At 46.2% G+C, this 25,865-nt stretch overlaps 3 protein-coding genes across 3 annotated transcripts; 1 reads left to right on the top strand and 2 right to left on the bottom strand.

The window, feature by feature from the left end:
• Positions 1 to 12: 12 nt before the first annotated feature.
• On the top strand, positions 13 to 16,965 carry LOC123449166 (zinc finger BED domain-containing protein RICESLEEPER 1-like). The gene is made up of 4 exons (XM_045126272.1): positions 13 to 127; positions 1,536 to 1,835; positions 12,605 to 14,712; positions 16,584 to 16,965. The coding sequence occupies exons 2-3, from the start codon at positions 1,538 to 1,540 to the stop codon at positions 14,707 to 14,709; spliced, it is 2,403 nt and encodes an 800-aa protein (XP_044982207.1). The 5' UTR covers positions 13 to 127; positions 1,536 to 1,537; the 3' UTR covers positions 14,710 to 14,712; positions 16,584 to 16,965.
• Positions 16,966 to 20,448: 3,483 nt separating this feature from the next.
• LOC123446711 (proline-rich protein 4-like) lies at positions 20,449 to 21,768 on the bottom strand. Its single transcript, XM_045123267.1, has 2 exons — positions 21,539 to 21,768; positions 20,449 to 21,308 (listed from the first exon to the last, which is right to left on the bottom strand). Exons 1-2 carry the CDS (start codon positions 21,690 to 21,692, stop codon positions 20,746 to 20,748), a joined length of 717 nt encoding a protein of 238 aa, XP_044979202.1. The 5' UTR covers positions 21,693 to 21,768; the 3' UTR covers positions 20,449 to 20,745.
• Positions 21,769 to 24,516: 2,748 nt separating this feature from the next.
• LOC123446709 lies at positions 24,517 to 25,663 on the bottom strand. Its single transcript, XM_045123266.1, has one exon. The coding sequence runs from the start codon at positions 25,639 to 25,641 to the stop codon at positions 24,736 to 24,738; it is 906 nt and encodes a 301-aa protein (XP_044979201.1). The 5' UTR covers positions 25,642 to 25,663; the 3' UTR covers positions 24,517 to 24,735.
• Positions 25,664 to 25,865: the final 202 nt, after the last annotated feature.

Raw genomic sequence — 25,865 nt, 5'->3', positions numbered from 1 at the left:
TAACCCTACCCAGACCCCTCTCTGCACCGGCGCCGGCGCCGCTGCCGCCGCATCGCCGACGTCGATCTCCGGCTCTCCCGATTCTGCCCTGATTTGGATTTCCTCACTTGTTCTGCGTTCTCATCTAGTAAGAGAGTTGGGGGAGCAGTAAGCGACTCGATCCCAGTACCCTTTCTTTTCTCCTCCGAATTCCGTACCTGTCGGCTCCTATTTGCTGCTATGGATGTGTGCTAATCTTCGTTGATATGTTCCGCTTCTCTGATTGTTTCCCCTCTAGTAAGAGAGTTGGGGTATAAGTGAGTGTTAGTTGCAGGGGAAACCGTAACAAATTAAGTGTGGAACTGTTAGCAAAGCTCGAACCAAAAGTTAATGGCGATCGGCTTGCCATCCTTTTTTTTTTCCTAAACACGCAGCGCGTCATTTCATTGAGAAGAAAGTGCGAGCGACCAAACTTACAATGATTTACAATGAGCACTGCACCCGCCTCCGACTGAGGTTGTGGTCGTCCCATAGGTCGGCTAGCGTTCAAGACTGGCTAGTATTTTTGGCTGCCTAATTTAGCGAGTAAACCAAGCACAGCGCTTCGAAGGCCGCTTCATGACAGCTGCCATACACATCCAGAACATCGACTCCAGGGCTACACCATTGTGCTTAGAGGAGTCGGCTAGTGGACGGCAGAACCCGGTCAGAACTCGGGAGGTGTCGTCCAGTATACGCTGATAGCAACACACATTGTACCCCCGAAGTCCACACTCTGCATAGAGGATCAACATTTCGTTTGTCGCCGCCAAGCGTTGTCGGCGAGAGGATCAACATGGTGAACAGAGGCTTTGACATCGTCGACTCTGGCTCGTCGACTCTGGCCGCAACCAGGCAGGGAAACAGGTGATTTATTTTTTATCTTATAAGCCAAAATCCAAAAGCCATAGTTAAGCCTAATCAAACACCCCCTAAGTGCACACGTAGGCACTTTTTTTTCTGCCACTTGTTGGCTGCCACCCAGAGAGGTAAGTAGAAATTGCCGGCTGTTGCCGTGTTGAAGTGGGCATCACCTACAGGCCACTGCTGCCGCCATGCCAGAGTGCCACCAGGATGTACCTGGCAGCGCGGGTACCAGGCACACCTGCCAAGGGAAGATGTGTGGCCGCACTCAGCCATCCACTGAGAATGTGGGGTCGGATGAGGCAAGCAGGGCTGCAGGGGAAGGCCCCACCTCTGTGGCTGGCTGGCTGGCAGGAGTCCATGGCAAGGATGTGAGGTAGGGGCCGAAGGCCTGTGGCGAGGATGCGAGGTAGGGTCGAAGACCTGCAACTGTTAGGGGTTGGGGGGGGGGGAGGGCTAGTCATCTGCCTGGCAACCTACCACATTCTTTTATGCTTCCCTGTAAAAAATCATGCTTACAAAAATGTGTACTTCTCTGTGTTCAAAGTTATATCTGTAGGTGAGGTTGCCTCTTTTGCTTTATTTCTTATTTATCTACTCTGCAGTTTAATCATATTCTTTGCTAAAAATTGACTGTGTTGTATCAACTGCAGCTATGGAAAACATGGATGAGTATGACAGTGATGCTAATATGCCATTAGGGATAGACTCTGATGGAGCTGCTGCCTCCAGATTCAGAAAAAAGAGGTCTAAGGTGTGGGAAGAGTACAAGCCTATATATATAAACGGAGTGATCCAGAGCGCGGAATGCCACTACTGCCATACTCTCATGAGTTGCAAAGGAGCTGATGGACGTTCGAATGGAACGAGCCATTTGTGGCGACATCATAATAATTGTCGAGCAAAAGAGGAATTTGACCTGAGCGAGCTGCATGATACAAACTTCCCTTATGGTATGTTTATTTATTTCTTTTATGCGTCATAATTTAGGTACTTGAGTTACCGAGGCATGTGTATGGTGTATTATGCTCCCATTTGGTGGAACCACTTTGCATATGATGCTTGCTGTATGTAAATTTTGTGTTGTTTTAGGTCCACTTTTGCATACGTTGCTGTTTAGCTACATGCTTTTGTTAAAGTTGGTGCAAACATAGTTTAATATAGCATCCATCTATGAAATACTATGTGACAAGAGAAGACGACTATTTCTGTACTTGTACACAGGCAACTATCCATATTCTTACGACATTTAGTTCAATCTTAATCTGTTTCTCCGAATGAGACACCGTTAATTACTAGAAACCGGACCTTATTGATTTTAGCCTACAACAACAACAAAGCCTTTAGCCGCAAACAAGTTGGGGTAGGCTAGAGCTGAAACCCATAAGATCTCGCAACCAACTCATGGTTTCTGGCACATGGATAGCTAGCTTCCACGCATCCTTGTCCATGGCTAGTTCTTTGGTGATGTTTTAGTCCTTCAGGTCTCTCTTTATGGACTCCTCCCATGTCAAGTTTGTCTACCTCGATCTCTCTTGACATAATCAGCACGCTTTAGCCGTCTGCTATGCTTGGAGGCATGCGCTGAATATGGCAAACCATCTCAGACGATGTTGGACAATCTTCTCTTTCATCGGTGCTACCCGAACTCTTATCCCGTTTATCATCAGTTCCGAACCCGATCCTTCCTTGTGTGGCCACACATCCATCTCAACACGTGCCTGTTGAACATGTCGCCCTTTAGTCGGACAACACTCATCGCCATGCAACATTGCGGTTCGAATCGCCGTCCTGTAGAACCTGCCTTTTAGCTCTTGTGGCACTCTCTTGTCACAGAGAATGCCAGAAGCTTAGCGCCACTTCATCCTTTCGGCTTTGATTCGATGGCTCACATCTTCATCGATATCGCCATCCTTCTGGAGCATTGACCCCAAATATCGAAAGGTGTCCTTCTGAGGTACCACTTGCCCATGAAGGCTAACCTGCTCCTTCTCCTTCTCCTTGTGCTTAGTTGTACTGAAACCGCACCTCATGTACTCGGATTTAGTTCTACTAAGCCTAAACCTTTCGATTCCAAGGTTTGTCTTCATAGCTCTAACTTTCTATTAATCCCCATCTGATTATCATGGACTAGCGCCACATCATCCACAAAGAGCATAGACCATGGGATATCTCCTTATGTATCCCGTGACCTCATCCATCACCAAAGCAAAAAAGATAAGGGCCAACCCTTGGTGCAATCCTATTTTAATTGGGAAATCATCAGTGTCACCATCACTTGTTCATACACTTGTCACAACATTATCATACATGTCCTTGATGAAGGCAATGTACTTTGTTGGGACTTTGTGTTTCTCCAAGGTCCACCGGTATCTTATGGCAAGCTAATCCAAGTCAATGAACACCATATGCAGGTCCTTTTCCTCCCTGTATCTTTCCATAAGTCGTCGTACCAAGAAAATGGCTCCCATGGTCGACCTCCCAGGCATGAAACTAAACTAATTTTTGGTCACGCTTGTTATCATTCTTCTTAAGCGGTGATCAATGACTCTCCCATAGCTTCGAAAATTAGTACTAATATACTTAGCCTCCATTCTTCCGACATCTTGTTTGCCCGAAAAATGAGGTTGATAATCTTAGTCACCAGTACTATCGCTATGTTCGAGGCCGCTCCACACTTCAATGGGGAAACAATCAAGGCCCATCGCCTTGCCTCCTTTCATCCTTTTTAAAGCCTCCCTGACCTCAGCCTCCTGGATTTGGCGCACAAAACGCTTGCTGTTATCATCAAAGGAGTCGTCCAGTTCTGTTGAACCGGTATGGGCCCAAGCCCATCCTCTTATCTCTTAGGGCCCAAGCCCATGTGGAGGGACTGACCTAGAAGCAAGCATCCAACCCTCTCATTCCCAGTCCAAGCCGCCACACAACAACTCGACCTAGGTACCTCTCTCTCTCTCTCTCTCGTCAACATGGTATCTGACCAGGTTGTGGCTGCGGCGGCTTAGCCGCTTGTCGGCGGGGTCCGGCGGGGTCCGGCAGGGCCAGGCGTGACGAGGGACGACTATGTGCGGGGTTGTGCGCGCGCGCGAGGCGGTGGTGCTGTGACGCTGGTAGGGCCTGAGGAGACGGCGATGACGTCCGGCAAGGTGACGGCGAATCTGGGCGGCGTCCGGCGAGGCGGCGGCAGATTTGGGAGGTGCGGCTCGTCAGCTGAGAGGTAGGAGGAGGAGAGCTGTTGTGCTGCTGCTTAGTGGGCTGCTGTGTTGCGGGAGGACAAGAGGAGAAGGGGTCGGCTGCTGTTGAAGGCCAGGAGTTGCTGCTAGTTGCTCTGGAGTTGCCGCTAGAGAAGCTGTTGCTGCTGAAGAAAGAAGGCTTGCTGAGTCTTGTTGCTAGTGCTTGCGGCTGTGAGCTGAGAGGGTGTAAGAAGGAACTGCTAGTGTTGTTCTGCTGCATTTGCTGCTGAGATTGCTTTGTGCTGGTGCTTGGATGTGACTGCCGTTTGAGGAGTTTCTGCTGCTGCTTGGAGTTGCAGCGGCTACTCCCAACCAAAGATGGTTGAACCAAAAGCTCTTGCCGAGGCTTTCGAGAAGCTCGCTAAGATCCTTGCAGAGTCCAACTCCAACTCAGGGGCCATCATTCCTTGACAGGAAGGGGCTCAGAAGCTTGAAATGTTGCCCCTGGACATGAGGCTAGAGGGGGCAACAAATTATTTGAGCTGGTCGAGGAGGGCTTTGTGGGCTGTTGAGCAGAAGGAGCTTTATTGATATTTGTTGGGCACCGTTGCAGAACCCGTAGACTTGAGTAGTGCAGAGGGAAAGAGGTGGAAGGTCATCAACTCTGTATTGATGGTGTGGTTGTTGAACTCTGCCGTGCACTCCATTGGACGCTCCGTGGAGGGGTTATCCACACCTACTGAGATATGGAAGGTTCTGTCCAGCCAATACTCTGGCAAGGGCAATGTCATGCTCATTGCTCAGATTGAGGACAAGATTAGGTTGTTGCGCCAAGAGGATGGCATGTCAGTGATGGCATATGTGGCAAAACTGCAGGCTCTGTGTGCAGACCAGGATAACTGTGATCCTCTGGAACTCTATGATGTAGCTTTAATCGAGTCCGGGCACAAGTGGATGGCACGCAGGCGTGTGCTGAAACTTTTGGCTGGCCTCAAAGGTTGCTTTGATGGCAGGAAGACAACCTTGCTGCACCAACCTAGTCTGCCTACCATTGCCAAAGCTATTGTAGCGATGCCTCAAGAGGAGGTTCGCCTCTCTCTTGAGCATGCATACGTGAAGCATGTGCCAGCTTCGACATTTGCAGTCACTGAGCGCATGGAGTGGGGAGATCCCAACAAATGTCACATCTGTGGGAGGTTGGACACTGAAAGAGGGAATGTCCAACTCGTGGCAGAGGCAGGGGATACAACAGAGGGGGAACTGGTAGAGGCAGGAATGCTAGAGGCAGAGGTGGATTCTCACAGACCTCAGGGAGTCAGGCTTCTAGGGGCAGAGGTGGCTACTCAGGACACTTAGGAGCTCAGAGGGCTCACATGGCCGTTGCAGGAGACACAGGGACGTCACAGGGCGAGGAAGTTGATGAGGCTGCCTACAAAGACTTTGCTCATTGGGCCTCCACCGATGAAGGTAATTCGACAAAGGCATCTTTTACTGCTAATGAGAGTACTTCAGAGTGTGTCCTAGACTCTGGAGCATCTAAGCATATTGCGGGTAATTCCTGTATGTTTGAGTCTTACCATACAAACTGCCGATGGTTACAAATCAGCCTATCGTAGGGTCGGTACAGTCAAGTGCACTTCAACCATCTTCTTATCGCCAGTTTTACATGTGCCAGCTTTTCCTGTCAATTTGGTTTCTTTCAGTGCTCTCATTGATCAAATAGACTGTCGTGTGATCCTTGACAAGTTTGGTTGCTTGATTCAGGAGCGCCAGACGGGCCAGACGGTTGGGACTGGCACCATGCTTAGGGGGCTCTGGTACATGAACCAGGAGGTGCAACCGAACTTGGTGTGTGCTGCGACCATGGATGGCAAGGAGAAGCAGGCGATGATCTATCACTGTAGGATGGGTAATGTATCTTTTGATAAGATGAGTAGAATATATCCGGATGTTACGTGTGGAGTAGGCAAGGGCAAGTTGACATGTGATGCTTGCGAATAGCAAAATACAGACGAACCTCATATGTGAGTAAGGGGCTTAGGAGCATATTTCCTTTTATGCTTATTCATTCGGATGTATGGACTAGCACAATAGTGTCAATGAATGGAAAGAAGTATTTTGCTACCTTTATTGACTGCTATTCTCGTATGACTTGGATTTACTTGATGCGTCACAAGGATGAGGTGTATAGCTGTTTTCAGAACTTCCATGCTCTTGTAAAGAACCAGTTTTAGGTGTAGGTCAAGGTGCTCAGGACTGACAATGGCACAGAGTATGTGAATAATATTTTTGGGGCTTTCATGGCTGACCAAGGGATTCTTCATCAAACTTCATGTCCGGACACCCCACCTTAGAATGGAGTGGCCGAAAGGAAGAATCGTCATATTCTTGAGGTTGCTCGGTCGTTGATTTTTGCGATGAATGTGCCTAAGTTCTTATGGAATGAAGCAGTTATGACAACCACATACCTGATCAACCGGACACCTTGATGTTTATGATGAATGTGCCTAAGTTCTTATGGGATGAAGCAGTTATGACAACCACATACCTGATCAACCGGACACCTTCCAAGATACTAGGTATGATATCCTCTTTTGAGTTGCTCGTTGGAGATAATAAGTTTGTTGTTTCTCCAAAGCTGTTTGGTAGTACTTGCATTGTTCGTGATCACCGACCATTTGTTGGAAAGCTTGATCCTTGAGTAGTGTGTGTATTTCTGGGATACTCTTCTAGTCAGCAGGGGTATAAATGTTGGTGTCCCTTTGAAAAACGTAGATTTGTGAGTATGGATGTTACCTTCAGGGAGTCTGAGCCATTCTATGGTGAGCCTACCGATCTCGGTCTGTTGTTTGCAGAGTTAGACCACCTAAACCCTGTGCAAGAGGGGGAGAAGGATGTGTCTCATGTTCCGGGTGATTCTGTGGACATTAACACGGATAATTATGTGCAAGTTCAAGTCCAACCAATTGTGGGTACAATTCCGGTTAGTACTCTCATTGATGATGATGTGCAGGTCCATGCCGAGCCGATTGTCGATATACTTAAAATTGGTGCTCTCCAGATTCCTGTTCGGGATCAATGGCAGACGAATACTTGCAGGGAGAGCAACAAGGCAGTGAGGCAAGAGTGCAAGGGGAGCAGTAAGGCAGTGAGGCAAGAGTGCAGGGAGAGAAGCGAGGCAGTGAGGCAAGCTCATCTGACACAGCGGAGCTGCCCATTGCGTTGCGAAAGGCTACACGTGAAGCGGCAAGAAAGGGTGAAGTAGCAAGGAAGGCTCTACCAAAGGATGATGCTTGTGATGATCTTGATATTGGCAATTTTGTGTCTTATAAGGCTTTGTCACCTTCATATAAGGCGTTTGTTGTCCCCCTACAAACTGTGTCAATTCCAAAGGATTGGAAGGCTGCAGCGATGATAGAAGAGTTGGAAGCACAGAGGAAAAACAAGATGTGGGTGCTAACCACATTGCCGGCAGAAAAGAAAGCAGTGAGTTGTAAGTGGATCTATACAGTGAAGCAAAATCCTGAGGAGAAGGTGGAACGGTATAAGGCCAGATTGGTCGTCAGAGGATATAGTCAAACTTATGGAATTGACTATGATGAGACATTTGCTTCGTGGCAAAGATGAACACAGTAAGGATATTGGTTTCCTGTGCTGCTAATTTTGGGTGGAAGTTGCATCAATTAGATGTCAAGAATGCCTTCTTGCATGGTGAGTTACAAGAAGTGTACATGGACATACCACCAGGTTTTAGTACTTCGGAGACTACGGGGGAAGGTATGCAAGCTGAAGAGATCCTTGTATGGACTGAAGCAATCACCAAGGGCATGGTTTGATAGGTTCAGACGTGTCGTCCGTGATATGGGGTATGGTTAGTGTAACGGTGACCACACTATGTTCTACAAGCACTCTGGTCGGAAGATCACCATTCTTGTTGTTTATGTGGATGGCATTATCATCACTGGAGATGCTAAGGAGGAAATAGAGAGATTGGAGGGTTGTCTGAGCAAGGAGTTCGAGGTAAAGGATCCGGGTAACCTGAAATACTTCCTTGGTATTGAAGTGGCTTGGACAGAGAAGGGAATCTCTATGTGCCAACGAAAATACACCTTGGATCTCTTGAGTGACATGGGCATGATGGGATGTCGTGCTGCCCCTACTCCGATTGAACAAAATCACCAAGTTACAACACAATTAGGAGAGCTAGTGATTATCAGAAATTGGTTGGGAGGTTATTATACTTGTGTCATACCAGGCCTGACATTACATATGTCGTGGGGGTGGTGAGCAGATACATGCATGAACCAAGGAGTGGGCATCTTTATATTGTGCACAAAATTCGGAGATACTTTAAGGGGACTCCGGGCAAAGGGCTGTGGTTTGGGAAGAGTGGACATCTTGAGGTGGATGGCTATAGTGACTCTGACTGGGCCAGTTGTCAAGATGATAGAAGATCAACTTCTGGCTACTGCGTGTTTGTGGGAGGAAATTTGGTGTCATGGAGAAGCAAGAAACAACCAGTTGTGTCTAGATCAACGACATAAGCTGAGTATAGAGCATTATCTCAAGGATTGTGTGAGATGCTCTGGGTGAAGTACCTACTGAGCGAGTTGAAACTTCTGAGGAAGGGAACCTTGAAGGTGTGGTGTGACAATCAGTCAGCTATAGCTCTGGGCGACAATTTGCAGATTGCTTGACAAAGGGACTAAGAACAAAGGACTATAACTTGGCGTGTGACAAGATGGGAATGATAGATATCTACCACCCATCTTGAGGGGGAGTGTTGAACCAGTATGGGCCCAAGCCCATCCTCTTATCTCTTAGGGCCCAAGCCCATGTGGAGGGATTGACCTAGAAGCAGGCATCCAACCCTCCCATTCCCAGTCCAAGCCGCCACATGAGAGTCTCCTCGTGTGTGCTACCAGACAGCAGCTCGACCTAGGTACCTCTCTCGATTCAACAAGTTCGATGGTAGAGCTCTTATTCTGTTCATTGAACAACTTCTGGAAGTACTCCCGCCATCTATGCTTGATCTTCTCGTCCTTCACCAGGAGCTGATCTGCTTCGTCCTTGATGCATTTGACTTGGTCGACATCCCTCGTCTTCCAGTCTCGAATCTTGGCCATCTTATAGGTGTCTCTTTCGCCTTCCTTCGTGTCTAAGCGCTAGTAGAGGTCCTCATACGCCAACTCGCTTTGAGGCCTTCCCTACCACCTTGTACTTCTCTATGTTGCCTCCACTCCTATCCAGGTGTAGGCGTCTGAAACAATCTTTCTTCTCCTCAATAGCCTTCTGGACATCATCATTCCACCACCAGGTATCTTCAGCTTCATTTTTTCTACTTTCCCTGGACACTCCAAACTCCTTTGAAGCCACCTTATGAATGCAAGTCGCCATTTTCATCCACATATTGGCTGCATCACCTCTTTCCTTCCAAGGGCCTTCCTTGATGACCCTCTCCTTGAAAGCCTTCCACCATTTCGTTCTAGTGGCTTTGACCTGCTTTTCCCCGGTGGTCACGAATCCGAAAGCGGAAGTCAGCCACCACAAGCTTATGCCGAGGGGCACAACTCTTTCTAGCTACCACCTTACAATCTAGGCAAGCACGCCCGTCTTTTTTCTCGAGATGACGAAATCAGTCTAGCTAGAGTGTTGACCACTACTAAAAGTCACTAGATGTGATTCTTTCTTTTTAAACAGGATGTTAGCTACGATCATATCGTAGGCTAGAGCAAAGCTTAAGACATTTTCTCCTTCTTGATTCCTGATGCCATAGCCAAAGCCTCCTGGCACCCCCTTCAAAACATGTGTTAGATGTACCCACATGGCCACTGAGGTCTCCTCCTATGAAGAGCTTCTCTCCAATAGGTACACTCCTAACCATGTCCTCCAGGCATTCCCAGAACTCCCTCTTGGAGTTCTCATTGTGGCCTACTTGCGGGGCTGATAACGTTGAAACCTAAGTCCCCAACTACCAGCTTGACCAGGATAATCCGGTCCCCATGCCTCTTGACGTCTACCACCCATACTTGATGCTCTTGTTGATCAAGATGCCTACTCCATTTTTGTTTGCGGTTGTCCCCGTGTACCACAACTTGAAGCCGGTATCATCCACCTCCTTCACCTTTTGTCCCCTCCATTTGGTTTCTTGGATGCAAAGGACATCAACACCTCTCCTCATTGCTGTATCAACTAGCTCCCGTAGCTTACTTGTCAGGGACCCTTCGTTCCAGCTACCTAAGCAGCTCCTCTTAGGCTCGACTAGCTTCCTTACCTTCGCACTCGTCGAGTCAAATGCGAAGACCCTTGCTCATTTTCACTACACCCGGGCGTCGATGTAGTGTGCCAGGAAGGATGTGACGACCTGATCCTTGCTCACCTGTCACCGTATCCAGATCAAGATACGGCGTGCAACCAAGGGGGTGACGGCCTGGCCCTTGCTCATTTGACATCACACCCGGGTTCTGATATGGCACGTTGCTAAGAGGGTTACGTCCTAACGATGTTCTTTTGGGTTTCATCTCCATAAGAGTGGCTGAGTTTTGACATTGGATCGCCAAGCCGATGACAACCCTCCTCCTTTACCCGTGCCTGGGACTGGCTATGTTGAGACAACATAGGCGGAGTTCATATTGATTTTAGCCTATTTATACAAATTTGGATGCTGTACGAGTTTGGTTAATTTGGTCAATATGGTCTGGATGAGCACGACGCTGCTAGATGGTCTGGACCTGTCTGGTTAGTTCGGCAGAAACAAATCCTCTTCAGTTTGTACCGATGTAACCAAACTTTCAGTGGTTCATGATCTATGCGCAAAAACGCGTGTAATTTTGCATTAGAAGGAGAACACTGAGAAGGCTTAAAAGTTTACAAGGGTAAACTGACAGAACAAGAACAACCAAAAGGCAAAAGCTCTAAACTATCCATGCCCAAAAGCTAACAAAACCAAGGAACAATGCCAAGGCAAAGCCAAAACCCTACAGCTATCATATGCATAGTCCTAGATGGTGCCATGCATTAAGCAGTCAAGCTTCTAATACATTAGTGATATTAAGGGCATGTTAATAATATCTCAGCTCAACAACTGATGGCATACTTCAAGCAGTCATGTTGATTGTACAAGTTGTATCCTTTTGCTGCACTTGCCAACTTAATGAGAAAATTGAATACATGGTTACATTCAAGATACCCGGCACATACACATTGTTCATCCACTAGATCAGCGCTTACAGGTTACAAATTCACATTTTGTTTGGCAAGCTATAATTAAATTATAAATAAGATTCTTTACACGACTATACATAAGATCTAAAAAGCACGGACACGGCAAAAACAGCTATATCGGCATCCTAGTATGGGTGGACACGGTGATACGCGTATCCTGCAGTATCCCATCTTTTCCGAATTTTCAAAAAACTAAATAGGGATACACTGTGGACACGGTGGGGCCTCTGGAGCCCAGTAACAGCCCGATACAAACCCTATTATTGGCAGGTTTGCACGCATGAGCGCCACAAAAGGGACGAGCTGCTCCAGGTTCCAGCGACTGCGCCACTGCCGCTGTTTTCCCCAAGCCCAGCAGCCTCTCCTCCTGACGGCAACCATGCTCAAGCAGGTAACCTTGATCTCTTCATCTCTTTCTGACTCATTTTTTTTGCTGTTGAGCTGCTGCTGCTAGCTTCCCCATGCGGCCATGCTGTTGCTGCTTCGGTTTTTTATTAGCTGCATGCTGTTGTGCTCGCTTGAATGCTTGTGGTTGGGTTCTTTCCTTCATGCTCCTGTTGAGTGTTGACTGTCGTTGCTGCTTGCTGTTAGGAAGCATGACATCTGGGAGCGCCGCCGCCGGTAGCCAATCGTCCATGAAGAGCTCCTATTTATCATGTTATTAGTGGACTGTGTTATGCTGTCTTGTTGTCTGTTACTGTCTAGTCTGTACTATGGTTTATTTTTGTAACACTGCGTCACATTGGGAGTTTGAGATTGCCAAACCATGCTGCACCTGGGAGCAATAACATTGGACATTGGGAGAGCAAACTTCTTTACTGTTTTCATCATGTTCTGTACCACTTAAGAGTATGTTTTCTTAAGTTTCTAATACTAGCATTTGATGTATTTTGCAAGTTCCAATGACATGGGCCTGGAGGATCAATTAATTCAGTCATCAAGCACATGAAAAAAAGGAGACAGCAAATGGGGCAGTATTCTGATCTCATCTCAGTTTCTCACTAATTTTTTTGTCTTGAACTCCTTATTGCATGGTGTATTTTTAATTTATATATTCTCCGTATCCCGGTGTGGCTGTTTTTGGAAAATGCCGTATCCCGTGTCCCCGTATGCGTATCGCCGTGTCCGTGTCCTCGTATCCGTGCTTTTTAGCATAAGATTTGATCCTTATCATTAGTTATGGGTAATGTGTTGTGCTTTACTTTAGAGATTTTGTTGTTTACCACTTTTGTGTAAATTAAGGGTGCAAGCAGCAGCTTTATTACAAGTTATATCTTTAAACTTAATGGTATATCCTGACTAACTTATGCGTACTTCATGCATAGGTGTGAATGACATTGATCCTGTGAACCAGATTCTTCCAGAGCCACTTGATGACATGAACATGGTAAATCATAGTGAGAACGGCAGATTCAGATCAAAGGTATGGATGGACTTTACACCTGTCTATGTTGAGGGGAGAATCCAGGGTGCTGACTGTGTCCATTGCCACACGCGGCTTAGTGCAGAAAAAGTTACAGGCGATTTAAACCAACACACTCAGACTTGTCCAGCACAGGCTGGAACTAGTGTAAATCATCAGAAAGGTGGGCTTTTCCCGTCCAATGTACCAATTTTTAAATCTAGGGTGAAGGATGAACTTTTACCTGCCTTGACAAATGGTAGGGTTCAGATTGCAGAATATGCTAGCAGGTTCCACTTGGGTTATAATTCTGGTGACAAAACATGTCAAAATCAGCATATTCTGGCTTTACCAGCAGACAACATGACCCCAATGGAACAAGATAAGTCGTCTGCTCGTACTCCAGATATCAAGATCAGGAAGTTTGATCAAGAAGCATGTTATCAAGAGCTAACTAGGATGATAATAATGCATGGCTATCCCCTGTCAATTGTGGAGCATGAAGAAATGAAACGATTTGCGAAGGGCCTTAACCCTGTGTTTAACATGGCTTCAAGCCTAGATATGGAAGAATATTCAACTCTGCTGTTTCAGAAAGAGAAGTCTGACCTTAAGGAGAAAATCGCACTTTCGTCACGGCGAGTTTCGTTATCAGCAAGTGTGTGGGTCCCTCATGGAGCTGAGCCCACAATAAAGTACTTGTGTTTGACCGCGCATTTTATTGATGCTGAATGGAAGCTTCAAAGGAGAATAATCAAGTTTGGTGTGCTCTGGTCCTCACCTTCTAATTTGGAAAGGATGATACACTGTAAGGAGGCTTGTGTGCTAGAATCTGAGGTTGGGGCGTATAATGTCATATGGGAAGCTATAAGAGAGTGGAATCTTGACAGGAAGCTTTTCTGCATGACATCTGTAAGCGAAATAAGGAACAGCGGAAGTATCTCAAAGCTGAAGGACATGCTTATACAGAGGAACTGTCTTCCTATTAGAGGTGAGCTATACAATATTGCTTGTGTGGATGATATGCTTGACAACATTCTTTCGAAAGGGCAATCATTGCTTTACCGCGTCGGTGATCTGCTAGAGAGATTTATTCAAGCACTTGCATCTTCATTGCTGACTCAGCAGCAACTTTTGGAAGTTGCTAAAGATGTTGGTATGAAGTGCCCCCATGAAGATGCAAAATGGTGGCATAAAATTTACTTTAGACTTGAGGTTCTTTTGCATTCCAAGAAGGTACTTCCCTCTGAAGAATTTGTATCTGTGGAAGAAATGAAGATTGTTGAGCCTTTCTGTAAGATTTTGAGGGTTTTCTATCGAGTCGTTGAAGTAATGTCTGGGCCTGTTTGCCTGACAGCAAATATGCACTTCCATGAAGTATGGAAAGTTCGGACGATTTTGGAAGAAGAAGCATGTACTGAGCACTCCGACGTTGCTAGCATGATTAGAGAGATGCAGGAAGCATTCAATGAATATTGGGCAAAGTCGTACTTGTGGTTGTCAGTGCCTGTTGTTCTTGATCCAAGATTCAAAATTACTTTTATTGATTTCCGTCTTAAACGAGCTTTTGGCGCTGATGCAACAAAGTATGTAAATGATTTAGCTGAAATAGTGAGGGAATTGTTTCATGAATATTGCACCCCTATGGATCAGCCGAATGTTCAGACTGCAAATTGCGGAGTTCACAATGTTGAAATAGATGGATTTGACAGTGATTCATTGGAAGATTGGGATCATCATCTTACTGCACAGACAAGCAGTCAACTATTGTCGGAGCTTGACAGCTACCTTGAAGATGGTCTTCTTCCACGGAAGGATGATTTCGATATTCTAAACTGGTGGATGAGTCATTCTGCAAAGTATCCAACCCTCTCAACAATGGCGCAGGATGTCTTGGCAATGCCATCATCTTCTGTTCACTGCCAGGCAGCATTCAGCAGTGAAGGCCCAGTAATTCATAAGGAATGGAGCACATTAAACATCAAGACAATTGAAGCGCTTGTGTGTACCCGAGATTGGATTGGATAGGTGGTAAGTTCTGCACTTTGGTTGTTCTATTACATGCTTGCTGGCTTCGTTGAGACCCTAAAAAGAAGCAGGTGTAATCTTCTTAGACCACAGCTTAATTTGCATCTTGACTCGTAAGAGAAACACCACAGAAACTTGTAGAAGTCTCATACATTCCTTTTTTGAATGAAAGAGCCTTGGTTCCATTTTCTATTAACAGAAATCATGCTTACAGTATCTACCATAACACGGCAACATCAGCAACACAACACCACCTCAAAAACAAAAGACCCAACACTGAGTGTCCTTAGGAAGGAGAGACTACTGCAGCAGTGAAGCAGTGCAAACTGGAGAAAACAACGCCCAATCCCTGTGCCTTCATCCATGGCGTCCAGCTCGTCCCTGCATGAAACACTTCAGATGTGACGCGTCCCATCAGCCTTACGCAGAAGCACAGCTCCTCCCATGTGGTTGACTTCACCTGCAGATTGCTCCACCAGTTAAGCCAATAACAAACCTGACACCACCGTGGTGGGATCACAGGGCCATAAAGATTGAAAACAAGCTGAATTCCCAGCCTTCCAGATGCCCCATCACAGCGGCTAGTTAGAAGTTTCTTCATACCCCCCCCCCCCCCCCCCCCCCCCCCGAACCCTCTTAGCCAAATATTAATACAATGGTCGGCGCTACGGGTGCGCAGTTTGCTCCAGCTGACAGCATTCCAAATAGACCTAGCCAAGACGCAGGCGAAGAATAAGTGGTCCATTGAGTCACCACCTTCGCACAACAGACAAGCTTTTGGGCATACGCCTCCCCTTTGCAGCAGAACATCTGGCAAGGATGCTTCTCTTAAGCATCAACCAGAGAAAAGTTTTGACTTGCAGGGCGATTTTGTATTTCCAAAGAAACTTAAATGGGACTTTCCAACGTTCTGCATTGCCAAGTAAAAAGATCTAATGCTGAAGTCGTTATCAAAAGACAGCATCCACGTAAAATTATCAGGGTCAGTGTTCAGGACCGCACCCTCACATATGTTCAGCAAGCCATTACATTGCACGTCTATTTCCCCAACTAGATCTCATTGAAATCATAAGCAATGTAAACCACTTCCTATCGCCTCATTCACAATAATCCGCGTGTTTGTAGAAGTGGAAAATAGCCTAGTGAAGGAATCAACAAGGCTGGTGTTGCCAAGCCAGATATCCTTCCAAAAGTTAGTTTTCCTCCCATCTCCCACCTTAATCCTACTGCATGACCAAAAGAGAGGTTTCACTTCCATATGCCCTTGCTCAGCTTAGCTTGCCTATTTGACACGTTCAAGTCGGAGGCCAGGTAATGGGCGACGGTAGGTGTGGGACGTCTGTCTGTTCTGCTTTCGGCGATTCCTGTCTAGTGGCCAGGGGTGTCTGAGTTGTATTCTCCAGGTGTTGCCCTTCTTAGGCTTCTACAAACTCTTCTTTCTACAATGCATCGAAATGCTAGTCTTCTGCGTTTTCTTGAAAAAAACTTTCGTGTGCTCTTGCCAAAAATGAGAGTCCTGCGTTGACTTGGCCTAGCGAGCAATTGCTTAAATACATTTTGGACATAATTTCCTGCCAGGGCCCAGTGAACTGAGTGAAGGCCCAGTGTCATTGAGTAACTTCCATAACCACTTGGCTAGCAAAGAGATATTCATAATGTATAGGTCAAGCACCCCCACCCTTGTCCTTTGGCCAACCAACCAAATGAAACTTCTTATTCTGGCACATGTTTTAAGTTGTGGCTAGATTGCACAAATAAGTATTGTTCTACTAAAACCATACAGTTGCATACAAGTGCTGCCATTAAATCATGCTTCCTAACTCTCTGGTGATGATGTTTATCTAACATGAGGTTTCTCACCAATAATTTTGCAGGCTACATGTTATGCTACAGAATGCTATGCGTTGTACAAATACCCATTCTTCTTCTAACGTTGGAGGATCCTGTTGCTAAGACGACTTACTATTTCCGTGCCGGACTCAACATTTCTTCACTCCCCTCTCAAACAAATGTACACATCGGCTCGGCGCGGAAGCTTGTTCTTGGGGTGTATCATGCTGTGTTGCTTCCTGTGTTTAGACCTGGGGCTCCTGCCCAGATGCACGCGTGCACAGTGACTATGGTTCACTCCCGTTTTAACCTGACGAGGATAACTTGTGTATATTGTACGGAAGCCATTCGCTGTTTGATTTACTAGTTACCCTTGGAGCTGGGGAAGGTTCTGGTGGAGCTGATATATTAGGATCACGTTCTTTATCTTGTTCTTTTTCGAGTTGGATGTCACGACTGTGTGTGCAGAGCGCAGGTGAAGCATCAGGAGAGTTGCAAAAACCATCTGAATGTCATTATCCACTCTGTCTGTCCTTCGCCGGGAGAATCTACGGATGTCGTCGCCGATCCCATTTTGCTGCCACAATATCGATCCCTATAGTGGTCAATTGCGCCAGACCTCACTGGGCACTTAGGCTCTGTTTAGAACCACCTAGATTATATAATTCAGTTTTTATAATCTATTCTGTCTTCAAACAGGAGAGCTAATGATGTAGATTATAAAAACTAGATGGATAGATTATTAAAAACTCATAATCTACTCTATACTAGCTAAAATCAGATTATGGATTGCTAATGATCCATTACCCTTGTAAAGTTGGAGATAATTACATTTCTACCATCGTCACCCTTCTCTTTAAAAAATAAATAGGACAGACAGGTCATTATGCAATGTAAAACCTGGATTACAGCTTATATAATCTGGCCTCCAAACATGTCCACCTAGATTATTTTTATAAATCAGATTATATAATCTATCTTCATAATCTATTATGGTTCCAAACAAGGCCTTAGTCATGAGGATGTTGTCGTCGATTCCATTGTGCCGCCACAACATCAGTCTCGTGGCCAGGTGCCAGGTGGAGGAATGGCAATACCTGTGGGATGAGATCGCCCAGGTGTGTGGCTGTTGTTTGTGGTGGATAGCTTAGTGTGTTAACTTGAGCGCTCCATATATATGATCCCCATATGAAGAGATTCAAATATGTGCCCCGACATGAGGTTATGGAAATTTGGAAAGCCAAAATTCCGGCTAAACTAAAATAAAAATCTTATGGCAAGTCACTAGGAACAAGATCCCTAGTGGCGCTAATGTGGTCAGGATGAAACTTGTGGCCATATTCTTCGTTGGTGTATCGTTGCGAGGTTCATTTGAAGTGTTATCCGAGAGGTGAGAACCATATTCTTTGTCGATGTATCGTTGCGAGGTTCATCTGGAGTGTTATCCGAGAGGCGACAACCATATTCTTTGACAGTGTATCGTTGCAAGGTTCATTTGGAGTGTTATCCGAGAGGCAACAACCATATTCTTTGTTGGTGTATTGTTACGAGGTTCATCTAGAGTGTTATCCGAGAGGCAACAACCATATTCTTTGTCAGTATCACTGTGAGGTTCATCTGGAGTGTTATCTGAGAGGCAATAGGTTGTTTCTACGAACTTCAACATCTCATTGCGTGGACCCATGGCAAGAATAGGAGGGTTGTGTTGTGTTGTTCGGCGTTGCGACAACCTCTTGGTCTCTTGGATCTCTGACCTCTGACCTCTCACAACAAGGCTCTTATGAAGGGGCGTATATTCAAGCACCTGCCATTTCTTGTTTATAAACATGTTGTGGTATTGCAGCTATGGAAACCTCTAGGGAGACAGCAAGGCCTACTGCTACTTGATCAACTTATTGCCAATTGGCGAAAAGCCACAACCTTCGTACTGCTTTGTGATGGGACAACATAAGAGCTAGGGGAGCTGTCTGTGCTGCGTTGTTCGACATGGTTTCATGGTTATATCTAGCTCTCATAGTGCCCCGTGAGAGTTCATCTTGTTTCCGCATGCGCTGCGTCAATGTGTCAGGCCTTATTTGGTATTGTATTGAACTTTTTGATTTCTTGCTAGTCCATTTGTTGCAAACACAAAACCTTAATGGCCTCATTCTAAGACCGAGCAATGGTCTCTTCTCTAGAAAAAAGGGAGAATTCTCTGTCCGCACTAGCACATCAACTCGTACATGGGCAATATCGACATACAAAAATTCATGGGTGCACATGGTTATCTAGATGATAATTAAGGATACAAACAAGAAAGATGTTGTGTGTGTAATACTATATCCGCACCTTGTGTGTAATACTATATACAAACAAGAAAGATGTTGTGGGTGCACATGGTTATCTAGTGAGGATGTTGCAGGCCCCAATGCAGACCTTGTTCACGTCACGCTTCACCCACATATAGCCGTCATCTCCCCATCCTTTACCCCAAGAGTTCTTAAGAATCCAGTAGTCATCATGGATTGGGTGGCAGCATAGCCTATCACTGTCATCGCTTGGCGGGCACCCATGAAGAGGCCGCCCGAGTACAAATTGAATTCGTTTCCGTTGGAATGGTGGACCTGTGTGTAGTTTTGTGTGTGTGTGGGGGGGGGGGGGGGGGAGGGGGGGCAGTGCCTCCCTCCCTATCTGGTGGAAATGTGATGATGACATGGCTATCATGAATACAACCAAAATATTGCATACATGTATATTTATGAGATGATTTCTAATAAAGTTATGCAATAATTTATTTAAGTTATCTAGGGCAAATATACTTCAGATATTATCCAGGCGTTCACTTTGGTGATTTCATAGACGAATGACTTCGTTTGCTCCTTTAGGTCATCGTCTAGGACGGTGGTCTACAATCCATGAAAGGAACGGAACAGAAGGGTATTCGATCAGAAAACACTGCCAACTAATGGAGTTTTTCACCTCATCAAACAAGACCTGCTAGGCTGCTACTGCCTACAACTTCCATGAACTGGATCTCAGATTGCGAAAAGGATCCACCATCGGAACCGGACTAATTCTTTCTTTTATCTTTGTTCTGTTGGTTCAGGCTACCTTTGACTGAACCTTGTAACACAACATTATCCCTCTTAATATATCGGCACAACACTGCCAATTCATAAAAAAAAGGTGCAGCAATGAAATAAGCCGGCACTGTATGACAGGCAACTAGCTTGCTGTTCTGGCATTTTCCATTTTTTAAGTATTTCTTTCTCTGTATTGCAAGTTGGGTTGTCGATCTTTCCTGGAGTGGATTTCACGCTTCAGCTTCTAAAAGTAACGAGTCTACAAAAGAACTTCTCACTTATCTAAATGATTTTTAGAACCTCCGGATTGACCATATATATTGCACGTTGTCGATCCACAATGGATTTTCTTCAGTTGTTTCCAGTAATCAAGATGCAACAATTGACTCCAAAAAAACTTTGATTTTCTTACCTATCATATGTGTTGTGAAGCTTCAAGCTACAAGAAAATCTATTACCACCATTACAATATGTCTCAAAGAAGTCGACAAAATTATCCGCTGCAATGCGCGGGGCATTTTCTAGATTTACAAGTGCATATGACATAACACTACTAACATCCATCACGAGGATGACATAACATATGAAAAAAGATAGAACATACACTGCACGGACAACTAATTGTATAGAATCCATCACGAGGACTGAGGTGACCCCCCCCCCCCCCCCCTCCCTAAAACAGCAAAGTGCTCTTTAATTGCCCTGCGACCTGTCGTTCCATGTTTGGATCAGCGTTTTAGCTCATTTCTGGCCGGTTTAGGATACAGACCTCCTTCCGTTATGGATAAACCCGTTCAACAACCGCCAGTTCGCAAATGCAAAGCTCTAGTTGAAAACAAAACAATGACAGGAACTAAAACAATGGCGACAACAATGTTATGCCACAGATCATACATTTCCTTTATTCCACGAACGAAGCAGCGAACTCAAACAGCAATGCCAGCACAATAGCAGGAACTAACCAAAACAACAACAAAAGCACTAACAAATCAACAACACAAGTGATGAATCAACAAACAGCACAGCACAAACATATCAATCTCCAAATGTCGCAGCGCCTGACGCCCCCTCCTTGTGGCCATGCATGGCACTCGACGGGCAAGCAAGCGAGCCGCCACTGCATGTGTCGTGGCAGACTGGCAGGTCAGTTCTTGCGCTCGGGCTTGTCCTCCTCGCCGAGCGGCGGGCACGGCTTCTTCTTGTGCATCATCTTCTTCATCTTGGGGTGCTTGTGGAAGAACGGCTTGGGGTCATCCTCGGGCGCGGGCGGCTTGGGAGTCGAAGGAGGGCCGTAGGACGGCGTGGGAGTGGGCGTCGGCGTCGGCGTCGGGGGCCCGTACGAGGGCTCCGGCCTGGGCGGAGGCGGCGGCGGCGGGCCGACCATGAAGTTCTTCTTCTTCTTCTTGCACGCGCACGCGACCGGCGAGAAAACCGTGTCCTCGGCGACCGCGAGGTAGGTGTTGGCGTCGGCGACGCCTTGGGTGCTGGGCTTGGCTGGGGCTATCCTGGGCGGCGCCGGCCCGTCGCACGGCGTGCCGGGCGCGCTGTGGAGCTGGGCGAAGCAGTCGCGGTCCAGCCTGCCGTCTTCGCGCAGGAGGCCCGCCTGGAGGGGGATGCTGAAGGCGCCGTTGTCGTCGAGCCGCCCGACCGTCTGCGTCTCGTAGGTCTCGCCGGCGCCGGACCTGCACTTGATGGCAACCTGAAGCCCTGCAACGCGGCGGTGTGAAGAATTTTGTTCTTTTAGCAGCTTGTTAATGTAATGTTGTGCATGTTTGTGGTATCATTATTTGTTAATCTAGTATTGCATCCAGTTACTTATTAAACTACCACTATATACCAGAAATTGATGTTGTTCTTCTACTGATGTTTTCCCTGTTGAGAGAAGACCAAAGTGTTCATAGCTAGAGCGGAAAACGTATCCGAGCGGTGACACGTACCTTTGAGGGCATCTTCAGCACTGACGTCGTCGGGGGAGCAATCCAAGCACTTGACGGAGCCAACCACGACGGCCGGCGCTGCCTCGGCCGCACCGAAGCTGACGGCTAGGAGCAGAGCGAGAACACCGAAAAGCGCCAGCCGAGACCCCATCATGGAAGACCCTGCTGCTGCTGCTGCTGCTGGCCTGCTGCCTCTGCAGTAAAAGGAACACTGGCGAGTGGTGAGTATGGATGAGGTGAAGAGGCTGGTGTGCATGGGTATATATAGGGCGCTGTGACAGTGTGGTGGGAGCCGGCTCTTGATATTGCAGCAGGGACTGGTACTGGTACTGGCTGGTGCTCATGTGAACAGCTCGGCGGCAAGAGGAAAAATTCAGCAATGGGCTTGCGGATTTGACAGTGGATGGTCAGTATTCGGTACGACTCGCTACTTGGTACGTATCCAACGATCATTTCCGTCCGTGATTCTGCCCCTTTTTCCCCATCGATCGACCTGTACAGTAGTTACGCTCAATTCAATTTTGCGTCGTTGTCAGAGAAATTAACCACCGCATGTCCGATGAAGGTGATATCGTTTGTGAAAATCGCGCCTGATGGATCTCTCGTTCAATCGTTTTAGTGGGTGGTTGGACTCCTGGACAGACCAGTCATGTGTTTTGTGCTTCCGTTTTTGAAAATAAGTGTCAAATTTGAATTTTTCAGAAGGGAGGGAGAGAGAGAGAGAGAGAGCTGGAGTGGTTCTTCACTGATGTGGTGTGCTTCATCTGTCGGGGTGGATCATAAGCAACGCACGGCGCATGGTTTATGTATGAGGACAGAGGTTGGTTGCGGCAGCCATGTGCGTGCCATGACTGACGGCCGGAGCACGGAAAAGAATACTGACCGGGATTTGCGTACCTCTGCGTGGCCAGCATCGCCGTGTTGGCGCTTCACGCCGCGGTGTGACAGTTATGGTCCTGCAAATGGTGTTTACTTTCTTGGAACTGCAAATGAATGTTTAAACGTACGCGCACCATCACCGCTATGCGCATGATCGGTCGAGAAATTCACATACTCTGCCTTCAGGTACTCAAAGTCGACGGATCGAAGAAAATTGATCATGGAGAGAGGAGTAGAGCGTAAAGACCAAGTCCAACTAGTCCCCTAAATTTGTCTCATAAACATCTTTTAGGGGCGCACTCTACTTTAGAGACTTTTGGGTAGTCACTCCAACCATCCCCTAAAATTACCCACTCATTTTTTTTTGCTTTAAAAAGGGGAAATAATTGCCCTTCTAGATCGTCGATCCGTGGCGGTGACGGGTGGCAAGCTCTGGCAAACTCCGCCCTGCCTAGAGTCACTGGCGGACTTCAGCAACAATGACGGTGGTACTTAGTTGTAGCACAGAACATTCACATCGGTCGCTTTTTCTTTTGGACGGAAGATGGTCGGTCCTTTTCTCCTACATGTAGGGAAGAAATGAGGTAGAAGTGGGGTCTCTACTCTAAAGTATGTCTATATATAGCGAGAATATCCGGTACTCCCCCAACCCCCGGGGTGCTACCAGTGCCCCAAACTTGATAGCATATTTTTAAATGTTCAAAAAATTCTGAAAACAATCTAGCACATTTACACAATATCAATTTATATTGTCACAAAATTTGAAATCAAAATTAGAAACATAGCTTGAGAATCATAAATGACAAATTCGATTGTCAATAATACACAACATAAGTTAGGCTTCAGATTTGGCCCATTATCACATTGACTTCAATTTTGTCATTTTTGTATCTCGAGCAATGTTTTAAATTTTGATTTGAATTTTGTTGACAACATACATCGATAGCTGGATTTTTTTCAGAATTTTTTGGACATTTAAAAATGTTCTACCGAGTAAGGAGCACCTGGAGCACCCTAGTTGTGAGAGTACAAGATATTCTCCCTCTATATATATCCTTATATAGTTCATATTGAAATTTTTAAAAATACTTATATTTAGAAACGGAGGGAGTAGAAGAGACTCCACACCTAATCTATCGACGTCTTCCTGAAAGCAAGGAAATGGGCATCTATTTTTGGCCGGCTCATGTCTGGGCATGATATGCCTATTTTTTCATTTCGTTTTCCCCTTTTGCTTTTTTGTTTTTTCTTTAACATAATTTTGAAATTAACAAATGTTTGTGATTTAGAAAAGGTTTGCCTGTTCAAAAAAGTTCACGATTTTGAAAAACAATGTTCCGGAAAGCAAAAAAAATATGATTTTGAAATAAAATGTTTGTTTATTCAGAACATGTTTGTGACTTTTGTACAAATATTCACAAATACTAAAAGAAATTTCAAAAAACACTCTCTAAATTCAAAAAATGTTCGCAAAGTTATTTTTTTCCTAAATTCTAAAATGTTTGTAAAAAAATATTTCATGAATTTCGAACGCTGTTCCCAAATTTCAAAATGTGCGGGAATGCAGAAAATATTCGTAGATTTTTTTTTAAGTTCTAAAAAATGCTGGCAATTCAAAAAATGTTCGCATATTTAAAAAATGTTCATGAATTCGAAATATGGTGATGTATTTGAAAATTATTCCTCTATTTCAAAAACATTTCAAGTATTCCAAAATAATCATAAAAGTTTCAAAATATGCATGATTTTCAAAATAGTTCAGAATTGTTAAGACATTAGTGGGTTTGGATTTTTTTTTTACGGATTTGAAAAAATATAGAAAAACATGAAAGCAAAAGAGATACAAAAAATGAAAAATAAGGAAAACCAAAATAAAAATGGGAAAAGGAAAAACATAACGTGAAGGAAAACCAGAATAAAGAGAAATAAATAAAAAAGAGGGTTCAAGGAAGGTTACGAAGGTTGTAACCTTCCCAAATCAGGTGGGGAGCTAGCTTCAGTGTATACACATGCAAGAAATGTTGATGGCTAGCCAACATAGCGTGCGCAGGAGAAGATAGCCAACAACAGCAGGGTGAAATTGTTTTTACAAGGAGAAATAAATAACAGTGATCATTTTTTAATATTAAATACAAATACAATCAGAATCATGAAAAGCATAACTCCAAACCACACACATCCTCCACTCAAAAAATAAAAATCACACATCCCCTGGCTTATTGCGCCAGAATAGATATACTACCAAGTTAAATAACAAATCGAAGAGGCACCAGTATCCATCCCCGTGAGAGAAATGGAAGAGGCCACGGGTACCAAATTCAGAGACCCAGGCCCATGGCAATGGCAATGGCAAGGCCGAGACCCAAATTAGCAATGCCAGCCCAGTGACGCTCCGGTGAACCGCTGTCGTATGGGCTATTGTCCACCAACGGCTGGCTACCGAAGCCCACAGTCTCCCCCTCGCTCTCCACAGCTTGCCCCTGTCCATCAACGCCACCCAACCCCGCGGCTTGCGGCAGCGGCGCCAACGGCAGCTCGGGTTGTGCAACTCCTCCGGCGGAACCGTAGCTGTTGCCGTTGCCGTTGCCTCCTTCGTCTTGTCCGAATGGGAGGTTGCTGCTCCCCTTTCCGATCGGATCAGCGAATGGCGGCATTGCCGGTGCCAAGCCAGGCGAACCGGGCATGCCGCAGTGTTGCGCGGCGCGCGGCTCGTCGCTGGCCTTCCACGCAAGCTCGCCGCCCTTGTCGAGGATGCGCATGTCACCCTCGTCAACCAGCTGCAGGGTTTTGAGGAAGTTGTTGTCGACTGACTCCGTGTCGTGCGTGTGCCACACCGAGTTGCTCCCGTCGAACACCTCCAGCCCTTCCCACGAGAACACGAGCGCGCACGTGTTCACGGTGCTCACGGCCAAGCACTCCGACTCCCACACGCTCCGGCCCTCCGCGCCGGGCGCCGTGGTGTCGAGAACCTCAACGTAGCAGAAGTCTGCTCCGAGGCCGCCTGCGCCCGGCACGGTCTGGCTGCGCATGAAGTAGGCGGCGTACTTGCCGGACGGCGATGTCAGGAACAACACGGGGTTCTCCTCCCAGTGCGGCGGGATGCTCGCAAGAATCTGCTGCTTGGTTTCCCGCTCTATCATGCCGGTTGGCGACGTCGCTGCGACGTGGGAAGGGAGGAGAAAGGCCAACGAGAGGCACATGGCAATGTATGAGACGAGCTCCATGGCTACTAGTGCTTGGGTTTCGCTACCTACTGGTCAGATGCGACTTCTAAGTGGGGTTCTGGTGCTTGTGCTTGTGCTTGTGCTTGCATTGTGCATGGGGATGGGGTGGTGTGTGCTTCTTATAGGGAGACTTGGCAATGGAGTACATGACGATGGCGCGAAGGCAAGGTTGAGTCGTTTTTTCTTTTTCGAAAAGGCATGGTTGAGTGGTTGAAGTCACCGGA

Source organism: Hordeum vulgare, chromosome 4H, assembly GCF_904849725.1.
Source record: "Hordeum vulgare subsp. vulgare chromosome 4H, MorexV3_pseudomolecules_assembly, whole genome shotgun sequence".
Taxonomy (NCBI): domain Eukaryota; kingdom Viridiplantae; phylum Streptophyta; class Magnoliopsida; order Poales; family Poaceae; genus Hordeum; species Hordeum vulgare.
Note: the sequence above shows the minus strand (reverse complement) of the source record. Positions and strands in the feature narration are given on the sequence as shown.